The sequence below is a fragment of the Drosophila nasuta genome, chromosome 3 (genome assembly GCF_023558535.2).
Source record: "Drosophila nasuta strain 15112-1781.00 chromosome 3, ASM2355853v1, whole genome shotgun sequence".
NCBI lineage: Eukaryota > Metazoa > Arthropoda > Insecta > Diptera > Drosophilidae > Drosophila > Drosophila nasuta.
This window is the reverse complement of record NC_083457.1, coordinates 17,170,435-17,198,337: the sequence shown is the minus strand read 5'-3', so window position 1 is coordinate 17,198,337 and position 27,903 is coordinate 17,170,435. Positions and strand designations below refer to the sequence as shown.

The 27,903-nt window shown below is 37.7% G+C and overlaps 1 protein-coding gene across 2 annotated transcripts; it reads left to right on the top strand.

Moving 5' to 3' along the window:
* The first annotated feature begins 7,531 nt into the window (after window positions 1-7,531).
* LOC132788766 (tubulin beta-3 chain) lies at window positions 7,532-15,823 on the top strand. 2 transcript variants are annotated; one of them, XM_060796328.1, is made up of 4 exons: window positions 7,532-7,847; window positions 13,662-13,770; window positions 13,847-14,073; window positions 14,131-15,823. In XM_060796328.1, the coding sequence occupies exons 1-4, from the start codon at window positions 7,791-7,793 to the stop codon at window positions 15,082-15,084; spliced, it is 1,347 nt and encodes a 448-aa protein (XP_060652311.1). In that variant the 5' UTR covers window positions 7,532-7,790; the 3' UTR covers window positions 15,085-15,823. The 2 variants fall into 2 exon arrangements, with proteins under 2 accessions (XP_060652311.1, XP_060652310.1); XM_060796327.1 differs by having other exon boundaries at window positions 7,533-7,847; window positions 13,829-14,073.
* The last annotated feature ends 12,080 nt before the right edge of the window (window positions 15,824-27,903 follow it).

Sequence of the window (27,903 nt, the reverse complement as noted above, 5' to 3'; positions counted from 1 at the left end):
CGCATACGTTGGCATCTGTTGGCTGATCTGCCTATTTACTCTCTCTCTCCCTCTTTCTCTCTTTCACTGTATGTCTCAGTGTGTGTGTGTGTGTGTATGTGTGTTTGAAATGGCTGACTGGATGTTGCTGCTGCTTTTGGCATGCCACTGCCAATGTGTATATGCGCATGTGTTTGTGGGAATGTATGTGTGCGAGTCCGCGCTGTTTGTTTGCCCGCTTCGTTCATTTTCGTTTGCTCGTTGATTCGTGGCACCTTTTGGATTTGACAGTTTTGTAATTAACTGCAGTCAGCATGTGCGGCATTGGCGGCGCTGGCGTTTCTGTTTGGCTTCGACGTCGCTTCGTCGTCGTCGTCGCCGTCGTCAGCGACTACGGAACTTGCTGAACAAAATATGTTGCATACTTTCAGGCTGTTCAATCGAAATTGCCAATAAGCTAACGGCTCGTTTTGACATTTTTGGTACGCAATTAGTTTTTGTTTTCAATTTTACGTTACACACTTTAAGTGAGCTAATGCAGCTGCTTTACACATTTTATGTCAATTAACAAAACGAATACTCTGCATGTTGTCTTATTTAACAAAAGTAATGTAATGCAAAATCGTCAAGAATGATGGAACTTGCTGAGAAAAATATGTTGCATACTTTCAGGCTGTTCATTTGAAGTTTTGACTTTTTGGTGCACTGATTACTTACAATACAAGTGGGCTTAAGTAAATACTTAACGTATTTTAAATCGCATTTCAGGAAAATAAAGGCCCTACTATTTGTCTGATTGAACAACTGAAGATGTGAAGCTAATTGGTCAACTTCGACAGAACTTGCTCAACAAAATATGTTGCATACTTTCAGGCTGTTCAATTAAAAATGCCAAAAGGCTCCTTTTTTGACATTTTAATCACGAATGATGTTTTTGTTTTACACACTTATACACATTTTATATCAATTATCAAAACCTATACTCCACAATTAAATATTGATTGTTTTATTGAATACTGTTTTTCCACATCTGAAATTCAGTTAGGTAATTACGTTTGGTAATGTTGTAAGTTACAATATTTCAGCTGAGGAATCTATGCAATATGAATACTTTTGTAGAATACCTGCAATTACAGGAAAAAAATTTTTTTTTACTTACTTGCGCAGGTTGCGAGAGCAGCTGTGCCAACATTCAGTGGGAGGGCTGCGAAGGGGAATGAACAAACAGGAAACAGGACATTGGACACCGCACACTGGACACACGTGTGCGATTCTGTTAGCGAGTTGTTTTGGGCTTCGTTTAGTTTTGGCTTTGGATGTGGCTGTGGCTTTGCTTAGGTTTCGCTTGTACGAGTTTGGCCCGAGACACAGTTTGGCCTTTAGCTTGTTGTTGTTGCTGTTGTTGTTGTTACTTCCGCTGTTGCTGTTGCTACTACGACTGCTGCTGCTACTCTTGTTGTTGTTTTTTTATGGGCAGTCCTTGGCGGCCTTTATGCGCCCGCATATTAAACAATTATTGCCAAATGGCAAACGACAGCTGCGTTGTGTCACCAACGCCAATGTCGTTAGTGTGGGCGAGAGAGCGAGGCACCAGGCAGCAGGCAGCAGGCCTATGTGACAGCCACGTTTTTTAGCCAAGCAGCAAAGCTACAACAGCAACAACAGCAGGACATGGCCATGATTGGGTATCCAGCATACTGGCCCAATGCCGTTGCCTGCATTGGCTTACAGACGTTTTTTCGCGTTTCAGCGTCTGCTGCAATTTATGTGTATAAATGACAAAAGTACCGTTATTTATGGCCAGCAACCGCAACGCAATTTGGCAACACTTGTTGGCCAATTGGCAAAAATGTGAAACGAGCTACTCCCACTTCTTTCTCCTTGCTTCCCCCTCCCATCCTTCGAAAGGAAAAGAAAAAACAAAGCATTTCCAACATATATAAATATATATATATGCATATGTATTACAGCAACGTGTATTGTAATATCTAAGTATAAGTCACAATATTGTCTACACTCCAGAAAGCTCCTTAAGGACATTCAAGACTGAAAACTTACAGCGGCGAGTCGAATAGTGAATGTACTCTATCAATATCAGAACTTGATAATCAACTTTATTTCTTTAAAAATAGTTCTTAAGTGTGAATCAATTTATTTTAAAATACATTGACATCAATATGAATATCTTCCTCTTTTATTGTCGCAAGGACTTGAACGAAGTCGAAACTCCCTTTCATAAGGTATTGTGAAGGACAACTGCCCACATTTTGGTGACTTGGGCGCAAAATATTTTGTGCCGTCTTTGGCAAAATTTGAATTTTTATTGCTGATCAATGCACGCGATGCTCCATTGACACGCCCACGCCTCTTCCTTCCCCTCGCCTTTCTGCTTTCTCAGCGAGGCAAATTATGCGTATTTAGGTCGTTGACTATATCCGTATGCCGTATCCTGCCGCTTGTTGCTGTCATAAATTCAGCAATGCTCGCTGTGTGTAAATGTGCCAATGCGTTCGCCTACAGCCGAAAGGACCTGCCGAATCCATCCTCCCTCGCTTTTCCTTCCATCCGCACTTCGCTTTTCGCACTGTGCCAATATTGACCCTTCTGTTTTGTTGTCGCGCTTTTATTATGCTAATATTTTTTTTTTAGGGCATTGGCAAAATTTATTGAAATTACTGCGGCGCGGCTCGTAAAGGATGCTTGCAGCAGGAGCATCAGCTTTCACGAAGCTGCAGCTACAGCTACAGCTATAGATAGGTGCACGCGGCGTATGTGTGATATCAGCAAGCATCAATTAAAAACCCATTTACTAGCGTGTAGTCGCTTGTTGCTGTTGCTGTTGCGCATCTCCATGTTGCGAAGGCATCCTTTTTTGCAATTAAAACAACTAATTGGCAGCAAAAACTATTGTTGCACCAAACAGCAGCTGTTGACAAGCTGCAACAAGCAGAGCTAAAACGTCGCTGAAAAATTAGTTACACAAATTTGTTGTTGAGCGTTGACAAGCAACAAGGAACAACTTTACAGATATTTAACTGTTTTATTTTTTTTTAACTCGCTGGAATTATGCAATTCCTAAATCTGTGTAAAATGGAAATGTAATTATTATTAAAATACCCCATGGAAAGTTTTAAGAATCTGATGCACATTGAAGTGCAGCAGATTTGCCTGATTTTGTCAGGCTGTATTGGGCTGTATTTTTTTGACAGGTGCAACACAGACTGGTTATGATTTTACAACAATATTATTTTTCCATCAACAATATCAGCAAAAATCAATCAAATTCAATTAACAAGCGCAGCCGAAGGACTAAAAATCGACCAACAAAAGGCACTAAAAATACGCTTGCAATTAAGTTGCATTGAAATTAATTTTAATTTTTGCATCAACAACAATAACAATAATGGGAACAAGAGTGGAAATAATCGCATTGCTTGTTACGTAATTGTAAATTCACATTAAAAACTGAATCGTGAAAATAAATTAAAATTTCCACAAGCGCAAATCAATCAATTATGTTTATAATTAAGAGTGTGAGTTTGTGTACTCGTATAAATAAAATCCTTTGCAATAACAGCAGAGAACACTAAGCCTGCTTTTGAATACCCTTCTCAGATGCAAAAAAGTTCGCTTGAATGCAACTCTAGAAATATACAGACAGACTTTACAATCATGTAAATAATTTAGCCCTTGGTCTGTTAGCCAATAACTCAACATATAGAAGACTCAAAAGATTTCACATTCTTGATCTCCCTAAAAGGTAAATTAAAATAAACGACAAGTTATATTTAATAGCAGGTTTCACTGGAAGTCTGTTATACCTGTTATGTAAATATCAGTCATAAAATTTACTTATTGTCACAAGACAGATTGTAAATAAAAATTAAGAAAAAAATGCATCGCTCCAATAGTGAAAGCAAGAAAGCTACAGCCGAGTGAGCTCGACTGTGAAATACGCGCTACCCATTTTGATTAAAAGCAACACAGTGCGGTATTATTCTTAAAATATACCAAATAATATAGCTTAAAATGTTAAAAAAAATATACCGAAGACTATATTTGGTACATTGACATAGTACTACATGTAAAATGCCAAAGCAACTAAGACTCGTAGTAAATAAGCGTTTTTGCCCATACAAAAGTATTTCTTATCTAATTTCTACATTTTTTTGCGATTGACTGTTTATAGTAAAATTCGAGACGCAAAGTTATAATATCATTCTGCCTTAAGGGTTGCGGTTATAACCATGGAAATGTTGTTGTATTATTTTTGAGGCATGTTTTTAATATTATTTTTTTGTTTTTAATTATTATTTATTATTATATTCAAATTTGAAATAAATATAAATTCTAAATACATAAAATTGCTTTTTATGGCTATGTAAGCTGCCTCTATGTTTTAGCTCTTTAATGAATATGGCTATATTATTTTGGCACACATTTTTCAATACGATAATTTTTGTACGAGCAAAAAAAAATTTCGAAATTGGTTGGGAGTATCTTAATCTCATATATTATTATAAAAAATATATAATTTGTAAGCTTAAAGCCCAGTCTTCTAAGAACATTTTAGCCAAGTTTTATATCTTTATCACCAAAACTGTGGCGATGGCGAGGTTTAGGTTTGAAAATTTAATTTATATACCATAGTTAAAATGTCTTTAGCTAAAACTTTTACAAAGTCCGCTGAAGAATGAAATCTTTGACAGGTCATAGAAAAATTTGCTGGCATATTTTTGTGTTCTACTCTTATTGCATTTTCATTTTGATTGTCTATGTTTATGTGTTGTATAATTTCTGCCATATTATCCTTAAACGTGTATGTGTGTGTATATAAATGTGTGTGTGCGTGTATTGCGTATACATTTACACAAGTGCAGAAATTCCCAAAACACAAATCCTAAAAAAACATTTGTTACTTTTTGTGAAACGATTTATACTACATATATTTCGGGGTCGCCTCGCTTACGCTTAGGGCGTGGAGAGGGGAAGGGAGAGGCTGGGTTCGACCGCACAACAGTTGACGCAGAACACGTGCGTGTATGTGTGTGTGTGTGTTATTGTTAGTGTGTTGACATAAGCAGTTCTGCTGGACCAATGGGGTTTAAAGTATAACTTTGAACGATTACTCAACATTTTCAGATTTTAGTATTTAAAATATTAAAATAAAATTTCGTAATTTCCTTTATTTAATTTATTAATGAAAGAAATTAAGACCCCCTCTCAATTATCCTGGACTACGCCAACGATTGTAAATGTCATCAGTCCGCCTCTATTTTGGCAACCAAAAAATTGTCAGCAAAAGTATTTGTTATGTTTTTGTTCTATTTGTTTTGGCCAGAACTTGGACCTGAGGCTGGACCGAGACCTGGGTTGGTTATTTAGTTTGCTGCTCTTGTTGGGGAATAAATGTACAACATTTTATAACTTACATATTCATGCTCGTAAATTCAAGATTATTTTGTGGTATATATTTAAATTTAGCCGTATGCTGACCACAAGCCTGCCTGCAAATGCAATTTACTGGCCTGACTTCCAACAGCCTCATGAAACAATCAAATGTGCTAAAGATGGCACTTGAGGCAAAGCAACTTGAAAGTAATTTGAAAGTAAAACGGCTACAAATTGCTTGAAATACTTGGCGTTGGGAATTGATTGATTTCCGAGGAAAGAGCGCCAACCACATCTCAAGTGCACATCTAAAAACGTTAAACTAACGACGCGAAGTGCAGCCAAAAATAGATGCATGCAACATGCGATGCGTTTTGGGCTCATCCCAGAATGAAAGCAAAACAAAAAGCCATGTACAAAATGGCTCCTAATGACTGCGGTGACACTTTTTTGGAAGCGCCCCGAAAGAGAAGTCAAAGTTGTGGCACCGAAGCGGGATGCGAGAGGCAAGAAAGTGCATGTGTGTGTGTTGCATACCTGTAAATGTTGTGCTGATAAAATTAGAACGTGAAAGTCGCTGCAGTTGACAGCGTGAAAATTTGTGAACTTAGAACAGGAAAAGTCGACGGGATGCCAGCCGTTGCTTAGCTCCAAAAGCAACCGAACCGAATAGCTTAATGCACAGATACAAATGCAAATATAGATACATCCACAAATACTTGCAGATGCAGATGCAGATACAGATAGACGGAGACGGATGTCCTCAGATACAGCTACAATTTCATGTTGTACATAAACCAAAATAGCATCCCTAATATTTTTGTTACTCTGGACTTGGCCCGTCATGTTCGACTGACTGAAACTGCCATAATAAACAAATCCAATATAATCATCAAAAGTCAAGGCTGACTAGGCTTAGTATACCCTGTAAATAGTATTCACCTGCAGCTGAAGCACAATTTAAAATATTCTTTAAAAATGGATCATCATTTTAGAGCATTAAAAATCTTATTTAAATATTAAACTCAAGACTGGATATGGTTAATATTCCCAGCAAATATTATCTAAGACTTTTACCACAATTTTATACATTATTTAAAAATTGATCATTATTTAAAAGAATTCCAAATGAATGTAACATTAATCTACATAAATTAATCTATTAAAATGAATCATCATTTAAAATAATTCGAAATGAATGAAACGTTAATCTATATAATCTATACAACTGAATGATAAAATTATGATAAAAATAATAAAAAGTCTAAGATAATGATCAAAATTCAACGCTGTTGCTTATTAATATAGTATTAGCTTATTTAGTAGTATTAATTTCTTTTGAATAACCTTTAATAAGCGATTATCATTTTAAGAACATATTAAAAATAAATTTAAATACAGAGCCTTAGTAGCTAGCACTGCCTTCTTTTAGTTATTATATTATTTTTTATAATAATTAACATGTAAATAAATAAATTAAATAAAGAATTCCCATATACACATTAAAAATTTGTCTCTTTTTAAAATACCCTGTAAATTATATTCATTTCCTAAACACAATTAAGAATTTTCTTTAATAATATATAATCATCTTAATATATTAGGTATGAATTCAAGACACAGTGACCGAAACTCTCCTAAGAAACGTACCTACAATAATAATAAAAAGTCTGCCTCTACTTAGAATACCCTATAAATATAATTTGTCTTCAGCAATACAGCTTTAAAATATGCTTTAATAATCCATAAGATTTTAAGATTAGTACAAATCAATTCAATCACTAATCTACACACATCTCTTGTGTTTCGTCAAGTAAAACGTTCCAAATGTTTCGACTTGGGAGCAGGGCTTGCATACTATGTACTTATGCATGTATGTATGTATGTATGTATGTATGTATGTATGTATGTATGTATGTATGTATGTACTTGCAGTAGCACTTGCTTGCATGTGTATATATGTGTTTCTATCTCGGTGTGTGTGATTGATCGTCTTTCTCACTCTACTCGCGTTCGTGCGGCAGCGAGCCGAAGCACCGATGACAACGATGACGGAGCCGAAGACACTTCGACTTCGGGTTGGGTTGGGCCGGCTGTGGGGACTCAACTCAACGCAAAGTGGGGAGTGATTCTTAGGCCGTGAACGTCGACAACGTTGCGTCGCTGCGATCAGTTGAGTTTTGTGCGTTGTGCGGTTAAGTTGCGCGTTCTGCTCGGGTTCCCTCCTTTCAAAAGATTAATCAGTGCAGCACACACACACACACACTAAAGAAGAATTATAGTCCACCTCCTGGCTCAGTTCAGTTCAGTTCAGGTTCAGGTTCAGAGTAATTGGCTGCATCGACGACGACTTTCGAGTCCCACGCAAAGGAAGCAGAAGAAGAATTGTTAAATTGTTACATCAAAACCCATAAATCAAAATGAGAGAAATTGTGCATCTGCAGGCTGGCCAATGTGGCAACCAGATTGGCGCTAAGGTAAGTCTTACTTTTCGGTTCGGTTTCGATTTTTTTTTCTGCTCTTGCTGTGCTTTTTGCTGCGCTGCTTTTTGGCAAACGCAGCTAATTTATGCACATTGACCGAAAACGTTTTTCAATGAGTTTCCAAATCGATCACAACTCGGAATACGAGTAAACGTCGCCAGCGCCTTTTACAGCGTATTTAGCAATTAAAGCAAAAGAAAATTAACGAATAAAAACTACAACAACAACAGCAACAACAAGAAAAAAAAGGCCAACGAATAAACATAAAGAATAAAACACAAAAAGAAAACTTAAATGAAAGCAAATAAAAATGCCAAGTGCAAAAAATGAGCAATGCGACCGACGTAGCGAAAATAAAAAAAAATTAAAAAACGAAAAAAGAAAACAAAGCGAAGAAATTTACTTTGGTTCATCAAGCACTCGATGTGCCCTTCACTTGCACTGTGATTATTAAAATTGTTATGATTATTAAACGATCCGTAATTTTGCTGCTCTAATACTACCGAGCTTTACTTTGAACAATTGCAATTGCTCTTCATTCCTCAACTTCCCTTTATGGTGCATTTGACTGATGCGTGGATGCCAAAAACCTCTTGAATTATCATTGCGGTTGTATCTTTTCGCTTTGTTGGGTTTCCTTTATTAGCCAGAGCAACCGCAAGAGGCCAAAAATTTGAAAAAATGAAAGAATATGCCACATTGTTGTAAAGAATAAAGAGGGGAAACTCTAATTTATGGCATGTAACAAACGCAAGAAAATTGTTGTAGAGAAAACCTTTCAAAAGTGTAATGATCGTGATGTTATAGAAAGGATATTCTAAAAGAGAGAAGTCTTTATGTTAGCACTTGTATACTTAAAGTAGTTAAAAATCAACTACAATTCACTTTAAACAGCTGTTTATTAAAAATAATATTTTAGCAACAGCTGCTGAGTTAAGTTCAGTTAAGTTGAGTAGCGATCGCACTGGGGAAATATCACTCATAAAAGTATTTTCAGACTGTTAAGTTGTGAATTGACTCACTAGCTAATCAACTGCAATTAGAAGTATGTAAAACATTTAGTTGCCCTCACCGATCATCGGTTTGCCAATTGATCGTACGATCATGTGCCACATGCCACATGCCACATGCCACATGCCACAGCTACTCCTGCTGCTACTGAGGCTGTAAATTTTGGCAAGATCAGACCGGTTTGTCAGGCATTGACATGACAAGCCTGCGATGGAGGCTACAAAGTGTGTCACGCTAAGCAAATGCTGATAAAAAGCTAAAAGGCAAACGAGCGATGATTGAACTATAACGCACAATTAAATAAAAGTAATTCCTAAGCACAAGATAAGCGAAAATAGTACGACGATGATTTCTCTACTTCATTTCTTTTCAACTGCGATTACCTCCAGCGCCGCATTCATGACTCAATTGAGATTCGCGATTTGTGGGAAATGAGACAAGCAGCCGGTGAACGGTGGACGGTGGATGGGGAAGTAGAAGTGGAGTGAAGAAGTGGGCAAGTGTAGAAGGGGGGGTCAATGTCGCTTAATTTAGCGCTAACGCTTAGCATTTCTCAGAAATTCGGCATAGTAATGGTTTTATGGGGCAGTACATGTCGGTGTCTGTATGCGAGCGTGTGTGTGTGTTTGTGTATATCAACTGACTGACTGTAGTTACTTACCATGAATGAGATACGAAGACTGTTTATCTAAACCAGCCGGCGACGGTGACGGCGACGGTGATGAAGCCGACTTGGTAATTTGAGCAAGACGTCGGTCTCACATTACCCAAGAGATTGAGAAACAGCTGAGTGGACATTTCAAATGTGTGAGGCAATAAGAAGGGGCAGCGTGGCAGCTACCTAACCCATCTCCATGGCCATCATACCCCTGAGTACATTTTGAATTTGGAATCAGAATCAAAAGTCACAATCAGAATCAGAGTCAAAATCGGAATTTGAATCTGCATCGCAATTGGAATCATTCAAACCGCACAAGTGCACAAAGGAAGTGAGTCACGAGTCCATATGCTATAGCAAATTGCCAATCGAGGAGTGAGAAGTGAGGGTGCATTTGGTCAGTACAATAAAAGAGGGAAAGAGAGAGAGCCTGCACTCGGATTCAGTTACAAGTTACAAGGGGCAGGATAGGGGCCCATATGAATTTCGAATTTCCGTTTTGAGCACAAGACGATAAATGCATTTTAAATAATCAGCTCGTGCCCCCACAAATAAGTATATAACAATTATAATTTTATATATTCGAATACGAATAAATATATATATATATATGTATGTTAAGTATATTTGTGTGTCTACCCAATGCACTGGCAGAGTCAACAAACTTCAGGCGTTTCTTCTGAAAGATTTATTATCGCCCTCTCGTACGACTGAAACAACAAAACAGCTGCTGAGCTGCTGAACTGCTGAGCAAAGACAAATGCTTTTGATAGGCGGCAAAGATTCGGGGGGGTAAAGAGATGGTAGGAGGGGAGCATAGCCAAATGCCTTGCCATCATGTGAAAATGATTTTTTGCATTTGTTGCGCTTTTTTTTCAAGGGCTGCCGGAAAAGCCGATAAAGCTGCAGACGATCTTCTCTCTTCTGTCCAGCTGCAAGTGTTGCGCTGTAGGTGAGGCAATTGAAGGTGGCAGCGAGGAGCGAGGAGGCCGACACGAGGCAGCAGGCGGGAAGCTTAAGATTTGTGCTTGTGCTGCTTCAGACGGGCTTCGGCTTCAAAGTTCATGCCCGAGTGATTTCAAGTGGCACAAACTGAAAGACAGCAGCAACGATGGGGCAGCTACAGACATGCAACACTTAATGAGGGCGTCGGCAGCTGATCGCATGTGGAGTTGAGAGGGGAAGGGGAGGCGAGGCGAGGAGTATGGCAGGACAGCAGCGGCAACATTTAAAACTAATTGCAAGTCTAAGTTTCTAGCTGCAAGTGGCATGTGGCGGCAGCAACCAGAAGCAGACAGCAACCAACAGCAGACTCTTGTCAATAAATTACAAATTCCATTTGGAATTTCTGGTTGGTTCTTAAAGTCAGACTATTTCATTACAAATGAGGATTTCAAAATGAAGTTTATACATTAAATTATATTTTAAACTGTTTATCAGCACCCGCATAATTCTTTATGTTTTTATTTTTAGAAAATAAATCAATGACTTTTGAATCATTGTCAGAAAGAAATTTCTTTCTTGGTTTCACAATATCTTGTATTTATTCTGAAATTTCTTTAGAACTTTCTACTCAGAACATTTGATGAATTGAAGTTTTTCTATTTATCGATAGCATTACGCTGTAATTCATAAATTCTATTATTTTTAATTTGATTTTTTAATTTGATTTTCATTTAATTGGACTGATCGTGACGCTGATAGATCAACTTCCAGCAGATTCTCGCATTTCTGATATTGAATCTAATGCATTCGGTGTAAGCGATCGCAAAAGCATGACGCAGCTAAAGACAATTTTCACAGCTGGACTTTGTACACGATACAAGTATCCCCATCCTCTGACCAATCATAATAGTTATCCCAAAAAAAAAGCAATTTCCCGCAACTATCAAAAGCATTATCATCAAAAGGAAAAATCCGAAGAAAAAAAAGACAAATTAGTTGAAAGTAAAGCAAAGACAAGAAGAAGTAGAAAGAGGAGCAGATGAAAGAGAGTAGGAGACATGAAAAACGACTTTTCACTTCAACAGTTTTGTGTGCTAATTTATTTTTGTTATTACCCCTTTTGTTGCCACTGCCGCTGTTGCTGCCGCTGTTTCTGCTGCCCCAAGCGAAGCAATATACAAGTTGCATGATGTTTGTTTGGCTGGCTCCGTCCGGCATACAAACTGCGCTTTATTGCTGTAAGCTTCATAATTGCAACGGCCACACTCCAATTAAATTTGATGATCTTGCGGAGATTGTACCGACTAGTTGAGTAGTTGAGCTGCCTTTCAAATAAACAAAAGCAAACGCAGACGCCATCGACTGCGTCTGCGTCGATGCGCCAGTGACTGCAAACAGAAGACTAGACTATGCAGACTGGAGACTGGAGACTGGAGAGTGGAGATTGGAGACTGCTGCAGTCTGGACTATGATTGTGATTCTCCTTAGCGACTCACACGTCAAGTTCAAGTGCCAAAGGGAAACGATACAGACAACAATATAGCAGCAAATGAACTTGGGAATTGGGGAATGGGGAAAGGAATGGGGAATGGAATGGGAATAGAACTGAAAATGGGAATTGGGAATGGGTTGGCAGCACTTCAAGCGATAACATTTTTATTATTTCCTCGATGGCATTTGTTTATTTCTGTTCTGTATAGCAATTGGAATTTGAAAGAATGCGTTGCGCTTCAATGGGATCGTGTCGTTGCCTTGTTAATGAAAACTAATGCGATCCCTTTTTGGGTATAAATTGTCGAAAAATAGTCGAAATATAATCGAATGAGAGATGAAGACGCATGTTAAACGCAGCAAAACATTTGCAGTGCGCTTCCGCAATAAACGCTTCTGTATCTGTATCTATGAGATACGAGCGAGGGCGAATATCTTTTTGATTTGCTTGCTGTTGCCGCTGTTGTTCTTGCTTCCTAATGATGTTGTCGATGTCTACAACTGACGTCTGCTGGGTTAATTTAGTATCTCCGAGTTGCCGCCCAGGTCGTTGGCCTGCAGTTTAGCTATGACTCAGCATTAGAGTATAGCGTGTGTGTGTGTGGTTTGTGTGTTGTTCGGATTGGTATCTGGCCAGTGCCCACAGGCAACCAGGCAACGGGCAACGGGCAACGTGCAACACACATCGTGCAACGCCCATTGCTGCGCTATTTTTAACACTTTCGCCGCATAAGGTTGCACCCCAGGAGCGTTGCCGTGCGGCGGCATTCAGAATGAAGTCTCTCAACTTGGAAATGTCCCATGCCGCGACACTGTGATGCTGCATTGAAATACATTTTCGAAAGTATACTCGAAAAACTATTTTTGACTGTGACAGCGGCGTTCCTCATCCACATCCACATCCACATCCACAGCGACAGCGACTGCGACGTTTCTTTTTCTTTTAAATTTAGCACTAAATCAGGGCATGCGGCAGCCATACAACTGACGGCTAAGCTAAACATAAATTTTCAGCCTCAACAGTGTACAATATGTCTCACTTTTGATGCCGCCCCTCTCCCCACACCCTTCAAAAAATATCTGGAGAAGAAAAAAAGGGAATTTCAAATAATTTGTATATGAAGTTTGAAGTGCTCTTTGGGCGGTTTCTGCGGTTGGCAACATGACCTCGCCGATGACTGGACATGGCTCGTAACTCAGTTTGATGCACGTCATGTCTGCTCTTAAGAAGTTGTTGGCCAAGAGCTTGACAGATGGCTGACTGCAGTTTGACTTTGCAGTCAGCGATAAGATAAACTATATGGCTGCTGGATATAGATTAGAATGCTGCATATAAGTAATTATTTTGTAGAAGCTACTCATATATGGACACCCAAGAGCTAGCTAAACAAAAATAGATTCATAATGCAACTGATTTCACCCGGTGTGCTCACCGGGAGTAGGAGAAGATGAGGTGTAAAAATAGCTGCAATATCTTTTCCAGCTGGGACGCCTACCCGAGCCATTAAAATGGTATAAACATGTTCATTATGAAGTATCTTCTTCACAAAAAATAGATTTTTATGAAGAGGTGTAATTTGCTTATACAAACTGAAGAACAGGAATGACATCTGATCAACTTAAGCTGATTACGAATATTGATTATTAACGTAGTATTGAAATTGAAATCGCACTCACGCTTTTTCTCCCCTTCTTCTTTGCAGTTCTGGGAGATCATATCCGAGGAGCATGGCATTGACAGCAACGGCATCTATGTGGGCGACAGCGACCTGCAGCTGGAGCGTGTCAGTGTCTACTACAACGAAGCATCGGGTAAGTGTCTCCCTCTTAGCCTCAGCAAACAAGATGATTCATTGCCCCCTTTAAATAGCCGTTTCGCGTTCTTCAGGCGGCAAGTATGTGCCACGTGCCATTCTGCTGGATCTGGAGCCTGGCACCATGGAGTCGGTGCGTTCGGGTCCCTATGGCCAGCTGTTCCGTCCGGACAACTTTGTCTTCGGCCAGTCGGGCGCAGGCAACAACTGGGCCAAGGGTCATTACACAGAGGGTGCCGAGTTGGTGGACAATGTGCTCGACGTAGTGCGCAAGGAGTGCGAGAACTGCGACTGCTTGCAGGTAATCCCCAGTCTCCCGATTAAACTTGATTCAGTTGTATTAACCTACTTGTTTTAGGGCTTCCAATTGACGCACTCGCTGGGCGGAGGCACTGGCTCCGGCATGGGTACGCTGCTGATATCGAAGATACGCGAGGAGTATCCCGACCGCATCATGAACACCTATTCGGTGGTGCCATCGCCCAAGGTGTCCGACACGGTCGTCGAGCCCTACAATGCCACGCTGTCCATCCATCAGCTGGTGGAGAACACAGACGAGACTTACTGCATTGACAACGAGGCGCTCTACGACATCTGCTTCCGCACACTGAAGGTGGCCAATCCCAGCTATGGGGATCTCAATCACCTCGTCTCGCTGACCATGTCCGGTGTCACCACCTGCCTGCGTTTCCCAGGCCAGCTGAATGCCGATCTGCGCAAACTGGCTGTCAACATGGTTCCATTCCCGCGTCTGCACTTCTTCATGCCCGGCTTTGCGCCGCTCACCTCACGCGGATCGCAGCAGTATCGCGCCCTCACCGTGCCGGAGCTCACCCAACAGATGTTCGATGCCAAGAACATGATGGCTGCCTGTGATCCTCGCCATGGTCGCTATCTGACAGTCGCCGCCGTCTTCCGCGGACGCATGTCCATGAAGGAGGTGGATGAACAGATGTTGGCGGTGCAGAACAAGAACAGCTCGTACTTCGTCGAGTGGATTCCGAACAATGTGAAGACAGCTGTCTGTGACATCCCGCCCAAGGGTCTGAAGATGTCGTCCACGTTCATTGGCAACACCACCGCCATCCAGGAGCTGTTCAAGCGCATCTCCGAGCAGTTCTCGGCCATGTTCCGTCGCAAGGCTTTCCTGCATTGGTACACCGGCGAGGGCATGGACGAGATGGAGTTCACCGAGGCGGAGAGCAACATGAACGATCTGGTGTCGGAGTACCAACAGTACCAGGAGGCCACCGCCGATGATGAGTTCGATCACGATGTTAACCAGGAGGAGGTCGAGGGCGATTGTATTTAATGGTGTGGCCAGAGGAATGAGATGCGTGCGTGAGCGTCTCTTTTTCGGTGGTCAGCAGCACGTCTTTATGCGTGGCATGCGGCAGCAGTTGCGGGCCAAGCACTGCATCATCCTCTGAAAAAGGGACGCGACAACATAACCAAGCCAAACACACACACACTCACAGTCACAGTCACACACTTACACTCACAGTCACACTCACGAATACAGGAAATGTCAAGCGTAGTTTGACAGAAATTCAAAACATCATCAGCCGGAAATGCTCCAAGACTCTCATTTCACTTCACTCGCTTTCACTATTCGCCATTCTCTATTCGCACTCTTCCCTCTCCACTACTCATCAGTAACGACTCGTTACTCCCAAATCACACTACTCACTAATCATTTCGCTCTCTTTCTTTCTTCTACTTCATTCTACGCTACACTCTACAGTCTACACGAAGGCACGTCTATCGCATTTCTCGCAGCCATTTTCTCTCACTTTGTGAAACCCTCATCTTTCACCTGCTTGCCCTCTTCATCTCTACACTTAATCTCACTAATTTAAGTCGCAATTTTACAACGTTTTTACTATACATAAATAATTATTTATATACAAGAAAAAAAATCAACAATTTAGTATCATATTATACGTCAAATATACGAGCATATAAAACAATTTAAATGCGAACGCAAATGAGAACGAGAACAACAATAATATGAAATCACATAAATTGCACAATTTTATCAAATTATTCATTTTACAAAACACACACTATATATTTCAAATTTCACCGAAGACTGACGGACAGGCATAAGTTTGGACTCAAATGGCAATATTACGAGTATTTGTAACACATTATGAAGACCCAAAGATCAATCCTACTGAAACAATTTGAATTTGAATATATCATTGTATTATTCTTAAGCACAAACTTGTTTCTTAGCATCCTGTGCATAATTCTCTAGTAGTCTTTAAATATTACCCAAGTAATTAACTAATTATAAACTTGAAGAATAATTCTGCAAAACTTTTTCAATAAATTGCAAATTAGCTACAAAAAAATACATCTTATGAGTTATTGTCTTTTTTTAATATTACTCAAATATTTAATTATTTTCTGCATATAATTAAATATGTATTTTCAAAACTGAGTAAATGTAATGCAATTGGTGTTGCGAGAAGTTAGGTGGATTGTCATTTTATTGCATCCATTACAAATTTGATTTATTTAAAGTTCACTTAAAATTTAAATTCAGCCGCTATCCAGGTATTAAATCTTTTTTATTTTTATATGTTTCATATTTTGTGAATGTCTTTTATAATACAGCAAGGCAAATTATATATTCGGTGTATTAAAATTGAAAATAAACCATTTCAATAAAAATCTAAACCTTTTGTATGCGGCCCATGCTTAGCCAAGTTTTGAACCCACCGCTAGCAACGTTGCCACATCGCTCAAATAGTTCGTATATTAGACGCTAGGTGTCGCTTCACCGGGAGCTTTTTGAGAAATGCTTTGCTCAGGTGTGACCGCCACAATATACATCATTTAAACAAATCACGAGAGAAAATATATATTATACATGAATAAATAATTAAAAATTGTTTATTTAAAAAAAGTAGCAAATATGTTTTAGTATAAAAAAATTGAAACAAACCAGAAGTGCATTAATGGTATTTTACTAGTTTTCAAGTGTTGTGATTAATTCTCTTAGTCTTATTCTTTTTTCAATAAAACATTTTTCTAAAAATCGATATTATATAATTAGCCATCTGTTATTGTAAAGAAAATATAAGGCAGTTTAAATGAGGCGCCTTTTGTCAGTATATAACTATTCCATAAAAAGTGTTACCAGAAAATAATGATCGCCGTTTCAGCCTTTAGTATACTTTCCCAGCCTTAATTTCTAGCTAAGGTCACATTGAACTGCCCGGTTAAATGAACGTGTGTTTAAAGCAAATTAAAGAAAAACTTCAAACATTAGTACTAATTTAACATTAAAAATACATTTCAAAGCACATGAGCGATAAACGCTAACAGACACTTATTCAAATTAGTTCAGAATTTATTGTAAATATTTGTAATTATTCTAGATATGTAAATATTTTTTATTTGATTATTTTTTATAACATAGGCATACATTTTACTTCCTTAACTTTTTATGTTCCCCCAAATATTTCCATACATAAAAGCTTCAAATCCGAAATAGGCGCTGGTAATATCTGAGGACGATCTCACAGTCGTACAATCGTTTCCATTAACTAACTCTCATGCATATGCTACAAATTCTGCTGAAATGAAAGACATTAAAGACATTAAAAGTTCCCGCCTTTTGGCCCGCGATGCCAACCTTGATGTTGGTCTCGTGACACACAAGAATACCCACAATTGTCGAATTACTTGCCAGAATGAACGTAGCAGAAAAGAACAGAACAGAAAAGATCATAAGTAAGGGGAAGAACAAGAACCATAACAACCAGAAGAAATCGAGAAACCAGTTTTGCAGAAAGAGCCGGCCGGCATTCTGTGCAGACGTCAACAACACACGTTGTTCCGTCTAGACTCTCAACGTCTGTAAATTGTCAAAGTGACCAAGCTGAAGTGGTTAAAGTGCGTTTAACAGTTATGTCACTTGCAATTAAACGACACATACAGAGAGCAGGTCACTAAAGTCACCGGGAACGGAAGTTCTTAGGTCTGAGAATCATGTTTGCTTTTTTCTGCTGTCTGTAATATAATCGTACTTGGGCAAATCTAAACTGAAACTAAACTTAACTCAGCAGAGCAGAGCAGAGTCGAGTCGAACCGAGTCGAGCTGTCAACCAGTTAGTCACACAAAGAAATAGGCAAATGAGAAGACAATAAAAAAGTTTGCAATTTACACTCTTTGGTGTTTCAGATTTTCCACCTCACCGCCTCCCATTGCCCGGCAAGCCCGAACCGAATCCCAACCAGTTGTCCATCCAAATCCAGTCGAACCAGGCAACGAGATGCAAGACAACACAGCAAAACTAAATAAATGTACGTAGACAACAGCTCAAGCAGCGATTGACCCAGTTTTCAAGACGACAACAACATCAACAACAAACAGCAACAATAACAACAACGACGACGTCGACGAACGGCCGACGAATGAACAACCTACGTGCCAAAACGGAGACGGACTAAGTACAGTGGGGCAAATCTTAAGTTTCATTTATTAACTACTTGGTAATCGCATTATTTATTGTAAATATATTTTGTTATTGATTTAAATTAAATTAATTAATCTTGTTATATTATTTTTATTATGTTAAATATAGACTTCTAGCAACTCACATTAAATATGATATTTGAAAAAATATTTTGTTTCGATATATAAAAACATATTCAGTTCATAATATATTTTCGAAGCAATTATATTTGTTTTAAAAATAAAAAATAAAATAACACTTAACAGCAATAGCATATAATAAATTTAAAATTAAAATCGAACCCCACAAAAACACATCAGGAAAAGTATATTTATTATTTTTATACCCGCTACCCATAGGGTAGAAGGGTATTATAACTTTGTGCCGGCAGGAAATGTATGTAACAGGTAGAAGGAGGCATCTCCGACCCTATAAAGTATATATATTCTTGATCAGCGTCAACAGCCGAGTCGATCTAGCCATGTCCGTCTGTCCGTCTGTGTGTCTGTCCGTCTGTCCGTCTGTCCGTCCGTCCATATGAAACCTGGATCTCAGAGACTATAAGAGATAGAGCTATAATTTTTTTTCGACAGCATTTGTAATGTTTGCACGCAGATCAAGTTTGTGTCAAATTTTTGCCACGCCCACTTCCGCCCCCGCAAATCAAAAAAATCGAATAACAAGCGTAATTTTAAAGCTAGAGTTGCGAATTTTGGTATATGCAATAATTACTGTAATAGTTATTTTGGTTGCGATCAGATAAAAGTTATTAAAGAAAATTAAAGAAATACTTTTGTATGGACAAAAACTCCTACTACTAGGGGTCTGAGTTGCTTTGGCCGACAATCTGGTACATTGTGCCGTCTATGGTATATTTTGAATGCGGTACTATATCGATATACCACATATACCATTTGGTATATTTTTAGTATTTTTTTAGTATTTTCGGTATATTTTGAAAATGATACCGCAATATTTTGCCTTTATTAAAAATGGGTAGCGGGTATCTCACAGTCGAGCACACTCGACTGTAACTTTCTTACTTGTTAAAAAATGCAGTAAGCTTTTATTTCCTTTAATTTTAATAATTTTTATTAAATTTTATTAATATAATAAAAAGGTTTTTATTAATGTTATCATAACAACTTAAACTGGATGTTTATAATAGAAATTAAAGCAGAATATATTTTGAATATAAAGGCTTAAATCAGAAGTTGTTATATCATTCTATTATGAGCACATCTACATTCTATATAAATTGAAAGGTACTGATGATGATGATGATGATATATATTTTATATTTAAAACTTAAATCTTTTTTTTTCATCAAACTTAGTTATAATATTGTTTGAAATATATAAATTAAGTTCAATAATTTAATTATTATTGAATCAAAAACTTGTAATCTTATGCATGATTAATAATTAATTTAATTGCGATGTACATATAGTTTGTCCCACTGTGCGACATCGTTGTGGCTCTCTGAAGCGTACCTGTAGTCGGCACCGATCCTCAGCTTGAGCGTACCAACACTTTGACTGAATCCAGCTGGAAACTGTAGCCATAGCTGTAACTGTGTCTATGGCTGTAGCTGTGACTGTGGCTGTGGTGTGTTCGTGTAGTTGTAGTTGTAACTCGAAGTGCAATGTACTCCACGTCAAATCGAAAAATCTCGTTTTCTGCAATTTTCCGATTCTTCAGAAAAAAATAAAAACGAAACTTGCTTGGCTAGAAGAGTTAGGAAGAGTTACGATTCAATAGGAGAGGGTGCGGTGCGGTGTGGTGCGGAGAGGTGGCAACAACAGAGATGGGCTGAGCTTTACTGCTGTTGCTGCTTGCGATGGCGGTGGTTGTTGCTGTGGCGGGGCATGCAAACAACACGTCAATGCACTCTGCTGCTGTTGGTTGTTAATATCGTTGTTATTATTGTTGTTGCTGTTGTTGTTGTTGTTGTTGTTCTCTAGTGGCCACAACAACCGCAACGCCTCGACTAGTTTAGATCGGACTAAGACTAGGCAACGACGCTGACTAGACTTGATCTGGGCGCTATGGTGCGCTGTTTATTTTAGTTGTTTTTCCCCCTCCTTTTTTTACCATCAATTTTTCTGATACTTGTGTACTTGTATTTTAGCTGGCTTGCGGTTTTTTTGACAGTTGTATAGAACAGCACACATTCACGAAATGTAATTGCATGCAGGTAAACCCATAGAGACCCACACACACGCTGCAGTTGGTGGCCATTGATGCGACCGCACAACGGGCCCAAAAACTTCAACTAAAATGTGTAAACATACGGTATACCTCTAATATACATTGCTTATGCCTCATACTTACACATGCTTGAGTATTGGGGCTTGAGGCTTGGGCCACACCAGGCAGGGCAGACGTTCACTTGCAACGTTGCCAAGTTTCTGTCTAACAAGTGGTTCACAAATTGCAGCGGAAGTGACTCAAGTGGAATCTGTCACCTCGCGTTGTGGCTAGCTTGAATATTTGCACTGTTGCCAGATTTCACATTAGCATAAAGGCGCTTTCTTAAGACTGTCATAAATAAATGATATATGATCGGTTTGTGACTAGATTTTAGTCTATGTAATTTGTAGTTAACTTTAAAAGCAAACTCAGGCCAAGGCAATTTTTCATTAGTTACAGGAATGTAATATGCAGAAAAGAATATGTGTGTAAGAATAATGTTTTTGTCAATATTTTACATTTTTGTTAATCTGCTTTTTTGCTGTGTGTTGTTTTGTTATTAACTTATCAAATTCATCAAAAATGTTTAGATGTACTTTATAGATCCAAACTAGATTCTATGAAACTGTACTGCTGATCATTGATCATACAGCTTATACATATGCTATATACTCTATTCTCTACTTTTATTTAAAATCTTACATATTTTATTACATTACTATAACTTATATTTTAGGAAATATTTTTGCCATTTACTTACCCCATTCCTTAAAATTATAATAATACACTTTATAGATACTAACTATGTTCTCTGCAAAGCAGCTACTCATCTTCGATGGTGCAGCTACTCTACTTTTATTTATAATCATTTCATTTATTAAATTAGAATATGGTGTATGTTTTAGGAAATGTTTTTGTCTTTTACTTCTCACATTCCTTAAAAATATATTAATGCATTTTACAGATCTAAACTCGGTTCTTTGTAACTCAATTGATGATCTTGGATGATCTTTACTTTCATTTATAATATCATACTCGTAAGATGTCTACTTTACAAAATGTTTTTTATCAGTCACTTTTCACATTCCTTAAAAATGTAATAATGCAGTTTACAGATCTAAGCTCGGTTCTTTGCAACGCCGTTGCTGTTCTTTGATGGTGCAGCTCATACATATGCTATGCAGTGGCAGATTGATTGTTTGTTGATTCTTTTGATTTAGTTAGAAAAGTTCATTGCTTGCCGCCAGTTTTCGATAAGCCGCAAAGCATCGAGTTCGGCGGCTTCATCTAAATGCGCATTTTGTTAAGGCGCTGCTTTTGCCTATTGTATCTATATCTACGTATAAATACAATATATACATATATATATCAGCATCAATCAGTCAATTGGAGGTGAGTGCAATGAGCTGTTGTTGCTGCTGCTGCTGAATTAGCATTTGCATCAAATCGCCGCATTGCAAAGCGTCTGTGCAATTGAGAATTGAGTTTCATTTGATTCAATTGAGAGGGAATCATTAGCACCTAAGTTGCGTGGCAATCTGGCTAACTGGCTATCTGTGGCAACAACTCATTAGACAAATTGCCAACGCCAACCATTCGATTGGATTCGCTTTGCGTTGCTTCGGTTTGATTTGATTTGATTTGATTGATTTGTAGCAACTGCGAGCGTTGCCAATAGACAGAGAGTGTCTCAGTAGGCTTTTTGACCAGCTTTGACTTGGGCATTATTTTGTAACCAAGTGGGGGGGAAACAGAAGAAAATGGAGCACTCCATAGTGTGGCGTTGTCAATGGTCTTTCTTGGGAATAACTCGCATTAAATGCTGCTGGCTCGGAAATGTGTCATAACGGCGCACGCAGCACATTCAAAAACATACAGAAATTAAATAGAGCTAACTGTAAGCGGCGTGCGTTAAACAAATGTCAACGGTTAATAAACCTCAGACATGACATTATGACCGACGAGAGCTGGAGCTGGACACTGCGACTTCCACGAATTGGCAAGTGATAAACCATCAAATAAAATGTGACCAGTAGCTGTTCTCAGCCTGGCAAAAAGTCGCGTCGAGAGTGACTGCAGCATTGTGTGACTGATGTCGGAGTTAATTAACACACAATCAACTCACACTCAGCACAACACCACTGACTGACAGCGGCTGTAAGAAGCGTAACAACAATAACACACAAGTAACAATCTAAGCATGCAATAATAACACAAAAAAATCATACGAAATTAGCTGCACGGCGTCGTCGGCCACTTCAATGCGAGAATGCACCGAAATTAGCTAAAGAAAAACTCAAGAAAAACTCAAGAAAACAGAAATTAAAGTTTTCAGATTTCAACAGTGGTGCTGACGATGCCGAAGTCGAACTCGAAGTCGCAGTCGATGCCACAGCAACAGCATCAGCATCACCAGCATCGGACGGACAGACAGACAGACAGGCAAGAGTATAGTATACTATATGTTAGATAGCCAAACTCAATGTAGAGTCATGCCATGTGAACCAATTTGTGGCATCAATCTCAGGCACAATGCGAAATTGGCCAAGCAGCCAAAGACTCACAGACTCACACACATCGTCAGAGAAGATCCCGGTGAAGTCTAAACTCACTCGAAATTCTCCCATATGTATAATATATGCAAATGCATAAAATGTGCATTCAAAACAGCATAGGAATTTAATTAAATTTCTTCAATTAAATTCTTTCAATTCAACTGAATTAATACTTAAAGAAGAAATTTAAGTAATCAGAAAGTTAATGAATCAAATAGTTGTTTTAGTTTTGAATCATTTCTAATAGTTTTCATGCTAGTAATAAATAACCACAGCTACTTTTTAATATAACTAGGTAAATTTTATAACCCATAATAATAATTTATCTTTCATTTATAGATTTTCAGTGTACTGCAGTGAATTAATAATTAAATGGTTATGCAATTTTCAATAAATTACTTGAGTAGTAATTGCAGAATTTAATACTTTTACATAAAATTATTTTTAGGCTTTTGTTTTTGACTGCAAATATTATGAATCATTAACCTATTACCCGAGTAATGGGAAAGCATAAAATTAATTGAAAGCTATGATTGCTCCTTCTCCTTATTACATGCTAGTAGCTGTAATGTTTCCTATCCTATATTATAATTTTTGTTGACCAAAACATTTTCTAAGTTATAGTTGCAATGGCTTTTGACTTTCTTTAAAATAAATAAATCAAGCATTAACAGTTTAGTCGAAAGTACTTTGCTCCCACAAGCTACTATATACAAGCTGAATACATATTTAGTTTGTCAATTTGAATAGTTATTTTTTTCTTTTAAGGATTTGAAATATTTCAGACATTAAGATAATAAAAATCACATAGAAGCTTCACAAAAACAAATTATACTTGAATATAAATAATTTTTGGCTGAAAAAGAATGTTTAAATGAATAATTCCAAAAACAAAAAAAACAATATCAGAGCTAGTAAGTTTTCGAAATTTATGGTTTCTTGGAATGTGGCATAACAAATCGGAATTAAACTGCTTTATAACTTCAAAACCCTTAGTATCAAATTTGAGTTTATAGAGATCCACGCACTTGTCTAAATAACATTTTTTAATTTTGCTGATCAATGATATATTATGGGGTTGGATGTCACTGCTTCAATCTGATACCTTAAATTTGATTATATACTCTATATCCCCAATAAAAGTTTTTATAAATATAAATGTAGTAGTATCGTGATCAAGCTCATTATAATGCATTAATGATCCAAACCAATGATTTCAAAAAGAAATTATAGTATCCTTCCTTATAAAATTTTAAACTTATATAGAAAACCCTAAATATAAAAATATAATTTAAATAATTTTAAATATAAGTTATAATAATTTGTATACATTAATGCAATTACTCTAAATGTGCACCTTACGTTGATGAAACTTTCAACAAAGAAAATTATATTTTCATTTTAATCACAATTTTATACTAGTTATACTTGTTGCTCGATTTCTCGAAAAAATCTTTTTATTTCTTTTAGGAAATGAAAATGCATTTCGTTACATAAATATATTATTTTTACTTTTTATTTATTTTTGGTAAGAAAATGTTTTTATTTCATTCAGTTTTCAATTTAAATTTATAATTTTTCTTTTTTTTTATGTGCAATCTTTTTTGTATTCAAATTTTCCTTTTGATATCCAGCAATAGCGTAAGTCACATTTTGCTGAATCATTGTAAATTCATTGTTTAAAATATGTATCGCTTCACGGGAACCACAAAATGCTTACATACAATATGATTATAAGCTTTTATTATAGTTTATCGATAATGTTGTTATACTTAGTCGCACATTAAATCATAAACGGAGAGCGGAAATTTAGCTGTTTACATGTGAGTTAGATTAGACTGATGAAAATGTCAAATGTTTCTGGCTTAAGGCAAAGGCCAACACCAGACACAACAAAAAATCATAATAATAAAAAGGTAAGGAATAAAATTAGAGAAAAACAGCAAAAAATGTGGCGACAACAAAAAAAAAACAAGACTCAAGCAACAACATAAAATAACTTAAATCAGAGATACGTGAGCTCGTGAACGTGGTTATGAACATATGAGTGCGAGTGCGAGTACTCAGAGTACTCAGAGACCGGAGTACAGTACCTTAACAGCCCTAAATTGGCTCACGATGAATCATTCGAGCTGAGCGTTATGTGGAATGTGTGCGCTTATAAAACTATGTTAAATAGGGCTAATTTAATTACGGACAAGACTAAGGGAAATAATAATAATTCATCAACTTTTATATGAATCACTTTATGTTGAGCTCAATATTTCTTTTAAATGCAATTCCTAATATTATCAGCAAATATTTGAATTTCCCAAAGTTCACGAATAATGCAAATCCGGCAGCTAAACTCAAAACTGATTTCTTGGAATATCTATCACACTTTGAATACTTTATTTTTATCATAAAATTATATATGCAAGAAAAAGTGTAAGCTCAGCATCTCAAGGACAATCTGACTCATTTTGATTTTTGTTTACAAAAATTTTACAAAGTAAAGGGAAATTTATGTTTATTTTTAGTCGCATTGATGACGCGCAGATATTTATTATATATTCAAGAAAAAAAACGTCAATTGTATACACTTTTCTGTTAACTGATAAGTGAGATAGCAAGACATTAAAGCCTGGCCAAAACTGACGCAGCTATTATAATAGAAAACATTTTTAACACCCGAAACAAATGATTTTTGACAGCTTTTCACACGCAGAAAAATGGCATTTACATTGACAACAAAATAAAACCACATAAAGGAAAGAGCGCGAAAAAAAGAAACAGAGAAAAAAAACGTAGTTGAGATTGAAAATTAAAAGTAAGAAAAAAAAAGAAAAAAGTAACAGCAAGGGGCATTGTTGACTTTTCAGCTGAGCTTTTGTTAGTAACTAACTCTTTCTTGTCGGCCAAAAGCGCGCGCACAAAACTCGAATTTGGGTCAAACAGTATTCAAATACAGTCAGTCAGGGGGGGGATAGTGAATGAATGAACAGAGTGAGAGTGAGACGGCAAAAGCAAAAGTCGTCGAAGAAGACTTGGACTCGTTGGCTGGCTGGCTGGCTGGCTGACCAAGCTGACTCAAAGCAGCCAAATAGCCAACCAGTTGTCCATTCGAGCATTTAGCGCTCTGCTGCTGCTGCTGCTGTTGTTGTTGCTGTTGTTGTTGTTGGTGTCCCGCTTTAAAAATGCATAAAACGCGCACGCGGGCTCCTAAGTCGGTCGCTCCAGCCCCGCTGACCATTTGGCTAGCTGACTGGCTGACTGGCACGTAAGAGCACTGATGATATAACCAGGCCCAGGCCCAGGCCAAGCGCTAAACAAAACAAAACTTAGCTACTAGCAAATATGTGTGTCGCTGCAAGGGGGGAAAGAGGGGAGAAGAGGAGGAGAGGGGGGGCAGATCGGGCGCATACCGTGGGCCGATGGACTGCTGACTGACTGACTGACTTAGTGACTTGGTGGCAGCCCAACTTGGCTTAGCTTGACTTCGACTTCGACTGCGACTGCGACTCAGCTTCGACTTCGACTTCGGCTTCGGCTTCGGCTTCAGCTTGGTTCGACTTGGTTTGTCTTTACTTAGCTTTGGCCTGGCTTGGCTTGGCTTGGCTTGGCTTGACTTGGAGTATCTTCGCTGGCTTTCGTAATAGCGCATTATTTTTATTTTTTGCAGCGCTTCGTTGATTTTAACAGCTTGATGGCTAGTCCAGCGCTATATTGGCTTAAAGCTGCTTCTCTGGCAGCAGTTCTGCCCACACACACAACACACACAGCACAGCACAACACCCAGCACAGCACACAACATAACACAAACACTCACAACAGTTTAATCACAGTTTGTAAATCTCTTCAACGCGCTTTCTTGTTTTGGGTGTGGTCTCTTCTGGCATAGCGATTCCTGAACCGGTTGTCCCGCCTTGCCCCCCGTGCCCCATGCCCCATGCCTCGTACCACATTCAACTACTTCACTTGCAATTGAAGAGCCTTTTGTTTCCCTTGCTGCCAATTCGTAATTGCCTGATCACGTTTCAGCGCCTGCGGCTAGCTTTATTCATTGCAGTTATCACGGCATCTGCTCAATAGGTATTTACAGAGCAGCTCCAATTATTGACACATTTTTGTTTAGCTTCAATAGCAGCTGTTTATGAAAATCTTAAATGCAATTGAGTCCTAGGTATTGTACACAAATGGTTGATATTACATTTGTAATGTAATCGATGAAGCTTCTTTAATAGATGCTTATCAGAAAGCCACATAATGAAAATCCATAATTGAAGGAGCTTATCTTTTTCCAGTGAGAATATTGGGATTGTTTGCATCTTAGAACTAAAAAAAAAATATATATATATTCTATAATATATATTTAGATACTTTTGATTTAATCTGTTGTTGTTTTATGAATATTAGTTGAAAAATCGAATAATTACAATAGAAATATATATGTACATATGTATGTATATGTATTAATAGACATTGCAAGGGCGCTATACCTATTCCATATTGATATGGAAGATCTCTTATAAAAAGAAAATAAAATATTGTGACGGGCGGTGGCGTTAAAATATTTTTGAATATTTATTTAGTTATCAGATTTAATAGTTCGTGGTTAGCAATGATAGCAATGATCATTAAGAAAACTATATAAGATTCGATTCTATGCTTTTCTATTGCAGAACAAGTATCCTTATTAATTTGAGGGAACATAATTTCAAAGAAACAATTTTATAAAGCATGATATTTATTAATATAGCACTTAATAAAATGTATGATGCAGATAGTATAAATAGTTATTGAATCAGATATTTTAATATAATAACTATTTATACTACTTACAGCATATATTTTATTTAAGTTTATACACGTGCATTAAATCTTTTAAATGAATCAATGAATAATAATAATAAGTAAACAAAAACTCTCATATCT